This window comes from Brassica oleracea, chromosome C7, assembly GCF_000695525.1.
Source record: "Brassica oleracea var. oleracea cultivar TO1000 chromosome C7, BOL, whole genome shotgun sequence".
Taxonomy (NCBI): Eukaryota; Viridiplantae; Streptophyta; class Magnoliopsida; order Brassicales; family Brassicaceae; genus Brassica; species Brassica oleracea.
In genome coordinates, this window is record NC_027754.1 from 15,577,366 (window position 1) to 15,586,176 (window position 8,811).

Here is an 8,811-nt window from a genome sequence, read left to right on the forward strand (position 1 = left end):
ATGGGGCGCTTGTCTTATTTCTTGGGGATTAAGGTTGACTACAACGACTCAGGAGTGTTGCTAACGCAACAGCACTATGCAATGGAGATCATTGAAAGAGCAGGTATGAAGGATTGCAAACCTCTTTCCCCAGTCGACGTGAACTCAAAACTCTCACTGGAAGATGGCGAGTTATTAAAGAACCCGACAGAATACAGGAAACTTGCGGGAGCCTTGCAATATTTCACATTGACAAGACCAGATATCACATATGCGGTTCAACAAATTTGTTTATTCATGCATGCTCCAAGACAAAGCCACTACAATGCGCTAAAGAGAATCATACGATACATACAAGGTACAAAGAGTCATGGAATACATATTTACAAATCGAAAAAAAACTCTGTCACTGCCTATTCCGACGCGGATTGGGCTGGATGCCCTGATACAAGGCGATCAACGTCGGGTTACTGTATGTACCTTAGCGATAACCTCATCTCTTGGTCGTCAAAGCGTCAACAGACAGTCCCCAGGTCAAGCGCTGAGGCAGAAAACAGGGGAGTTGCAAACGCAGTAGCTGAAACTTGCTGGATACGGAACCTTCTTCTCGAGCTGCATCTTCCGATCAAGCAAGCAACCTTAGTCTTCTGCGATAAAATCAGTGCAGTCTACATGTCTTCCAATCCCGTCCAGCATCAAAGAACCAAACATGTTGAAATCAGTCTCCATTTTGTCCGAGAAAAAGTCGCACTTGGTCAGGTTAAGGTTCTTCATGTCCCAACAGCCTTCCAATATGCTGATATTTTCACCAAAGGATTGCCATCGTCACTCTTCATATCCTTCAAGAACAGCTTAAACGTCAGAGACTCCGACATTCGCACTGCAGGAGGGTGAAAGAATATACTCTTGATATTCTCAATCAGTTTGAAAATATATTATCTTCCCTCTAATATAGGAATCTGTTGTAACCATATCTCTGTTATATACCTTGTACGCAAGATGAATAAAGTTAAGACTCTCTCTCTCTCTCTCTCTCTCTCTCTCTCTCTGCTTGGTCAACGAAAGGTAAAACTTTGGTGGCACACACGTATTTGTGCAAGTCATTCGGAATACCACTATGAATGTTGAATCTGGAAGACTTTCTTATTTTTCGATTATGCAGGCTCGCAAGTTGGAATTTAAGTAGAGAAAAATCCTCTACCCAATCTTTCATGGGGATTCCAAGGTGTTGGTTCACATCATTTAGAATTTTCGGATTGGATTGAAAAATGTGCCGACAGGGTGTTGTGGCGGTTGATCCTAAGTAGCATTCCAATCTTGCGGGTATCAACTACTATGGGCTAATACTGAAATTTTCAGTTTAAAATAGCCCAATGATGTAGGATCAGCTTTTTAATCTTGCAATTTGTGGTATATGAGGTTTAAACAACGGTTCAATTTTCTATAGAGTGGATCTATTCTCTTTGTGGTTTATGAGTTCTTTAAGGATTGATCATGTAGTGTAGGTAGCCCTCAAGTGTTTCTGGGCAATACTCTATTGCATCTTTGATTTTGTGGTTAAAACTTTTGTGGAAGTTATAATTTTGTATTCTTTTATTGGTTAATGAGAGTCAATGTTCAGCGAAAAAAAAAAGTTTATAAAGAAGAAAGCAACCAAATCCCCTCATGAAGATCTCACTCCAATCTTTTGGTTCCATGTAGTAAAGGTAAATAAACAACTTCGAATTTCGAATATAAGTGTTATTGTGTAATGAAAAAAAACTGAGTAAAAGCTTATATAATTTTCTTACATTCGTAAATGACACTTTGTCACACTCACATCTCTCTCTGTCAAAATTGATCTTTCGCCAACGGAGAAAAGATTTGATCTTTCTGGGAACACTTCGTTTTCTCAATAAAAGACATTCTCTCTCTTTCTCCTCCTAACAACGATACTTTCTCTCTGCGTAAGAGCATCTCCAAAAGATACTCTATAACTTCAAATATGAAATTTTTTGTTCTCCAAAAAAGAATTTCAAATTTGAAATTTTGATTAGTGAAACTTCAAATATAGAGTTTCTCCTCAAAACTTCAAATTTGAAGTTTCATATTTTTATTTGCATTTTGGTTCCTACAATTACACATCACATTTATGATTCATAAATATTTTCTTGTTTATTGTTTTAATCCTTATAAAAATTATATCACATAAATATTTTTAGTTTTGTTTTAAAAAATTAAAGTTTACACATAAAATTAAATAAAACTTTAAAATAAGCTTTAAAATATTTAAAACTAGATTTAGATAACAAAATATACAAAAGAAACTTAACAAAAAAACTTTTAAAAATAACATGAAGACATAACTATTACATAAATTTAAATATTACAACAATACTAATAGTCAGGTAAGTTTGATCCGGAACCTTCAAAATTTCCAAATATTGTCCAATTTTTTTTGTGTAACTAAAGATGGTTGTTGTTGTTGATGATGTCTTTTCGTACAATTCTTTCTTGTTGATATTGAACATATTCACGAGTATTAATATCGTCGATAAAAGTTAATATTTTAGCAATATTTTATGTTTCTCTTTTACTTTCTTGTTCTGATCTAATGTATTTATAAGTATTAATATCATCTGATTTCAATAATATTTATCAATAATCCACAAATTAAAAATGAGGAGAGCCATTTTTACTTTGAAATGCACTAGTAGATAATATATGCATTACGAAAATCACTTTATAGAATAATATGATATTTTTCTTGAAGTTTAATATTAATTAAGTTATTTTGTTTAAAATTTTATATTTTAATATAATATTTTATTAATTAATATTGTTGTAATATGTTTATATTTCTGTTAGTTATTTACAAAAGTTTCATGAATTCCAATTAGCTATGACAAATATAAGGACCATGTTATAAAATAAAAATAGTTTTAAAGTTAAATTTGAAGTTTTGCTTTTGGAAAATGAACATCAACTTCAAAAATAGAGTTTTGAAAACTTTAAAAATAGAGTTTTGAAAAATTCAAAATAGAGTTCATTTTGAGTTCATTTTTGGATATGCTATGAGTAGAGACAATAATTCTGGAACCTCCTCTACATAAGTATACAAAACAATCCACACATTCATTATATATAAACATTTACATTCACTATTCGTTCTCATACTGAAAATAAAAACAAAAAAAACCCACCTGGTCCAAAAGCTCACAAACGAAATCTCAATCTCTTAGGGTTTTTCTCTTCTTCTTGCAAAGAATAGGTTTTTAGAAATTAAGTAATTTCTCATCTGGATCTTGTCTAACAAAAATGGTGAGAGAAGGTCAAGACGAGGAGGAGGAGGAGGAGGAGGAGATGATGATGATGGTGGCGGCGACGACTAAACCTGCATGGCTTAAAGGATTAATTGGGGAAACTTTCTTCTCGAGCTGTGGGATCCATGAGAGTCGCCGTAAAAGCGAGAAGAACGTCTTTTGCTTGCTCTGTTGTCTCAGTGTTTGTCCTCACTGCCTCCCTTCGCATCGCTCCCATCCTCTTCTTCAGGTAACTAATCTGTAATCTACGAAAAATCATTTCATCAAGTTAACTAGGGAAATAACACGAAATTTGAAGAATTTTATTTTTAAATTTTTTTTTTTTTTTTGCAATTTCTTATTGTCATAAGATCTTGGTAATTTTCTTGGTATTTTTTTCTCAAAAAAATAAATAATTCGTCGTAACTTTCCCTGAAAATTCTCAATTTCATGGAAAACATATTACTTAATTTAGTTGCTGTGTGCAACTAATATTTCCTTGAATTCATGCACATATTTCTGTTTTAATTTTTCTCTCCAACATCTTTTTCAGATTTTTTTAATGCAAATTAGAGAGCTTTTGGAAACTGTACTATGGAGAAATTTTTTATTCAAATGGACCTTTCATTATCATAAACTTTTCCTTCTCCCCAAATATTTTTTTTTTCTTTTGTAATGTTCATCTTCTTAAAAGACGCTTTAAATCACCTTCCTAAACTTTCTCTACATTTTTGAATTTTACTCAGACTGAATTTCATACATGTAACCTTTAGATCATTTCTCTAGTTAAGTTAAGAATTGTAGAGCTTGGAAGCAAAAGTCCAGAGTGTAAACATTATGTCATGTATGTATACATATATCATTGATAGTATTGGACTTGAATTGTCTATTGTTTAGATTTGGTTTGTTTCTATATATAGTATGTATCTTTTCTCATATTTTATTTATTCTTTCTGTTTTCAAAATTTGCTTGGTTCCTCCAAATTTGTTGTCTTCTCTCTGCTCAACTTCTCTTGAGCTGTTGCTTTCAAAAAACATCAAAGCTTTGACCAAATTTCTCTTCCTTCAGTTCCATTTACTTCTTTCCAACAGTTTTTGTTTTTATTATTAAAACTATTAGTAATTTTTTTTCTACTATTCCCCAAAACGGTTATTGGTGCAAATCAGAAATCATGCCTCTCACTATAAGATGTAGGCAAGATTTAATCTATTCTCTGTAGAATGCTTCAGGGGAGTGAAGGATGAAGTTTTTTGAAGCAATTACGAATGTTAACCAATTACTTAATATTCTATCTTTTTTTTAGCAACATTAATTGTTGAGAAGCTCATAGATTGCTCATATGTTCTATCAGTTAAAGCATTTTGGTTTATGAATTGGTAGGTGAGACGATACGTATACCACGATGTCGTTCGGCTGAGTGATCTTGAGAAGCTCATAGATTGCTCATATGTTCAGGTAATAACTTCTCTTACAGAGCTTTCAATTTTATTTATTATCGTTGAAATTTTTGTTACTAATTGAGAAGTTTAATATTCAGCCATATACAATTAATGGAGCTAAAGTGATATTCATAAACCAAAGACCACAATCAAGAGCCAAGGTCTCATCAAATGTTTGCTTCACTTGTGATAGAATCCTTCAAGAACCATTCCACTTTTGTTCTCTCTCTTGCAAGGTAATTTCAGTTACATATTCTTTTTGGAATTTGGTGTACTTTGAATGTTTGAACCCTAAGAAAATTAAAAGTCATATTTATTGATTCGTAAGAGCATCTCCAAAAAGACTCTCTATTATAGAATTTTGCAAACTCTATATTTGAAGTTTCAAAATGTTCTTCTCCAAAAGCAAAACTTCAAATTTAACTTCAAAATTATTTGTAATTTATACTATGCTCCTTATATTTGTCATAATTAATATAAATCCATAAAACTTTTATAGATAACTAGCACATATATAAAATTATTATAGTAATATTAATTAATAAAATCTTACAGAAAATATAAAATTATAAATATAAATACATAATTAAATATTAAACTACAAGAAAAATACCACATTATTACATAAAATTATTTTATTAATGCTCCATTTTCGGTTATACAAAATTTGTTTGGACAATATTTTATAAGTTCCGGAGAAAATTTACTAGACTATTAGTGTTGTTGTAATATTTAAAAAAAATTAATAATTATTTCTTCACGTATATATCTTCTTAAAAAAAATTATTAAGTTTCTTTTGTAATATTCTTGTTGTCTAATTCTACTTTTAAGATATTATAAATCTTATTTTGATTTTTAAAAAAACTTTTATGTGTAAAATTTTAACTTATAAAAATAAATTTGAAATATTTAAAATATAAAAGTTTTAAAGATTAAAACTATGAATGAGAAAATACTTAAGAATCATAAATGTGATGTATAATTAATTATAAAAAGACTAAAATGCAAATAAAAAGATGAAACTTTAAATATGAAGTACTCAAAACTATAAATTTGAAGTTTTGAAGTTCTTTTTTAGTTTCTTCCGAAGATTCTCTAATAATAATAATATCTTCCTTAATGAAAAAAACATGGAAATTTAGTTATGAGTTGCTGGCATAGTTGACCCATGAATGGCAAAGTGAGACCCATTAACTCATCAGATTCACTTGTTTATTGTTTTTATCCTAATAGAATTAACAATATAATATAATTAAACTAGAGTCGGTTCGGGCTACGTCCAGGTTTTTTATTTAAATATTAATTATAATCATATATTTATGTTATTTTGATATATAAATATTATATAAATATAAGTAGCTAGATAATTATAAAATTATTTTTAATTATTTATTGTTTTTGTCTTATGAATTTCAATTAACTCAATTTCTTACAATAAAACTTTCCATTGGTTTATTTATTGAATGAAACTTGTGTAGCTTAAAATCATGCATGCATTTAATCTGAATCGAATCTAAACTAAACCGAAATAAATCCGGTTATGTTCTGTCGTTTTTCTTTGAAACAAAAGGCTCAAAAGAAAAGATCCAATGGGAATATAACGCATTGCTTCCTGTCTATTTCCCTTTTAAGTTTAAAATATGTATCTCATATCTCACCAACACGCATGTCTCTGCGCGTGTATGACACTTCCATTCATGTTGATTCCCAATAACTAATTAAAAAATAAAATAAAAACTTTTGATTGCTTCCCTTATCTTCTTATGATTCGTTCGGAGCAATCTTTGTTTTGATAATATCTATATTTCTTTGGACAAAAAGAAAATATATTTCTCTCTTGATCCAGTCATAGCGGAATTGAAAAACCATCTGATTTACTCGTCACCGCTTAAACTGTGGAATATTTTTATTAATTAGCTCGATTTTCTTTCTTAATCTCTTCAGTGTTGTTGCTCATCATCCTCTTCCATCTGCCTCTTCATACTCGCAAAACTCATCGCCAATAATTTTAAAATTTTAAATGTTATTGAGTTACCGGAGGTGGCGGCGAAATGAACCGTCACCGTTGATATCGCCTCCAACCAAGGCGAAGTCAGTAGCATCCAGAAACTCACGGTACGCTCCTTCTTTTCTTTCTCGTTTCAAAAGTTTCAGTCTTTACATATGTTTTCATTATAGTGGTTATCTCTCTGTATTTGGGTTATATCACGGTGTGAACAAACAGCCCACTAAACCGTAAACAATTATGAAACGCAGCAGCTCACATCAAACGTTAATGAAACGATAAGTTTTAGGCAAAGAAGACAAATGTCGCACTCACAATCAACGACTATATGATATGGCGCAACAGGGAGATGACAAACATTTTTTTATATATATAGATACTTGCTTAACTTTTTGACTATGGCATAAAGTTGTTTTTTTGTAAAACAGATCATTACTCTAAAGATAGTAGACAAAACTTTGGAAAACAGCTGTTTTTCCATCTTTACAGTAATCATGTTATATTTTTCCCTTGGATTATGTGTTACATTTGTTTAATTCTCATAAACACATGTGAAAAGTACAAAGTGAGTACTTTCCTAGGTTATGAACTATATATCATGTTCAATATCAGACACATATCTTACTATAAGACACAATTATGTTACCTAGCAAAGATTATAACTTTTTAAAATTTATATGTAGGTGGATTACTTAGTTTATCAAGGAGATGATCTATCAAGCATTCTCTATAGAATCGATGAATCGGATTTCACGTTTGCAAGTTTGAGAATGGACGGACACGATCAGTTTGGAGAGATATCAACAATGGAGGACGATGCCGACGATATTATAGTAATCTCAGATCAATCGGAGCAAGGTAACAATAGTAATAAGAAAGAGAAAAAGAAAAAGAAGAAGAAAGAGAGCAATTACTTTCCCGGAATGGTTCTTTCACTTGGCAGCAGAAGAAAAGGTGCTCCTCATAGGGCTCCTTTCTCATAATTTAAAACAAGGAAGCCATAACAGAAAATTATAAGCATTCTATATATGTGTCTCTGTGTATCATGTTTCTTTGATTAGGTATAATCCTATTTCATGAGTTGATCACCAAAATGTGTTGTCTTTTATGGGGTTGTTTATTTGTTTTCAGTTTTTGTGTTGATGTGAAATCAGTTCTCACGTTTATTTGTCGATAAATTATTAGCTTTTCACGAATAAAGGCTGTATATCATTTGGTACTTTATAAGAGTATATATAATACTCAAGATTATTTACACATATTAAAAATTAAAAAATTATTTATTTATTGCTTTTTGGTTTAATTTTTATTTAATTTTAAGTTTTATAAGTTTTTAGATAAAGTAGTTATATCATTTATATTTGTATATATTAATTTTCTAGTTTTAAGTAAAATATATTAATTAAAGTACAAAAACATCAAATTAATTTGAATATCATTTTTAAATATAGAAGAAACAATAGTAATTTTAAAATGGAATATTGAAAGCAGACTCGTAGTTTGGGTAATTTTTATTGGGAGATGGAAGAAACGAAAACAAGTTTTCACTGACAGCTGAAAAGTAGCTGCTGCGTCATGATTCATGAATGCCACTCCATTATATACACACGCAATAATACGGCGTATGATTATTATATTCATGCATACGTATTTACTCGTGATGTTTAATTTGATATCATACACCAGCACCTTTTTTTATACCTTACCATTTATTCTTCTTTTTTTGGTCAATCTACCTATTTTCTAAGACCATCTTTGATGGTGTTCTATATTTTCTTATATGTTTCGCTCTAAAATAAAGTAATTCTATTATAGAATAAAATTTGTTCCAATGATTAGCTCTATAATAGAATTACTCTATAATAGATTGGAATATAGAAGAATGTTTTTTTAAATGAAATTTCAAATGTACTGATCAATCATGTGAAAAAAATATATTTACAAAAGAATCAGGCTATATAGAATATACCGTAAAAAATAAAGGGAGAAAATTCCATGGAAAAATTCATCTTTTAACTAGCATGTAAGCTGAAACCATCTTTGCAAAAATCCAGCGTTTCAATGATTAGCTCTATAATAGAGTTACTCTATAATAAAGTGGAATA

General features: G+C 30.2%; 2 protein-coding genes across 2 annotated transcripts; both read left to right on the top strand.

Moving 5' to 3' along the window:
• On the top strand, positions 1-873 carry LOC106302686 (uncharacterized mitochondrial protein AtMg00810-like). The gene has a single exon (XM_013739145.1). It carries the CDS (start codon positions 1-3, stop codon positions 871-873), a length of 873 nt encoding a protein of 290 aa, XP_013594599.1.
• A 2,275-nt stretch (positions 874-3,148) lies between these two features.
• Positions 3,149-7,873, top strand: LOC106304939. The gene is made up of 4 exons (XM_013741322.1): positions 3,149-3,510; positions 4,642-4,716; positions 4,799-4,936; positions 7,390-7,873. The coding sequence occupies exons 1-4, from the start codon at positions 3,277-3,279 to the stop codon at positions 7,687-7,689; spliced, it is 747 nt and encodes a 248-aa protein (XP_013596776.1). The 5' UTR covers positions 3,149-3,276; the 3' UTR covers positions 7,690-7,873.
• Positions 7,874-8,811: the final 938 nt, after the last annotated feature.

What these genes read in the sequence shown, in the direction of transcription:
- LOC106304939 (XM_013741322.1), top strand. Translation starts at nt 3,277, where the DNA reads ATGGTGAGAGAAGGTCAAGACGAGGAGGAGGAGGAGGAGGAGGAGATG. An exon ending in GCTCCCATCCTCTTCTTCAG is followed by an intron (nt 3,511 to 4,641) that starts GTAACTAATCTG and finishes ATGAATTGGTAG; the next exon opens with GTGAGACGATACGTATACCA. An exon ending in TTTGTTCTCTCTCTTGCAAG is followed by an intron (nt 4,937 to 7,389) that starts GTAATTTCAGTT and finishes ATTTATATGTAG; the next exon opens with GTGGATTACTTAGTTTATCA.
- LOC106302686 (XM_013739145.1), top strand. Translation starts at nt 1, where the DNA reads ATGGGGCGCTTGTCTTATTTCTTGGGGATTAAGGTTGACTACAACGAC.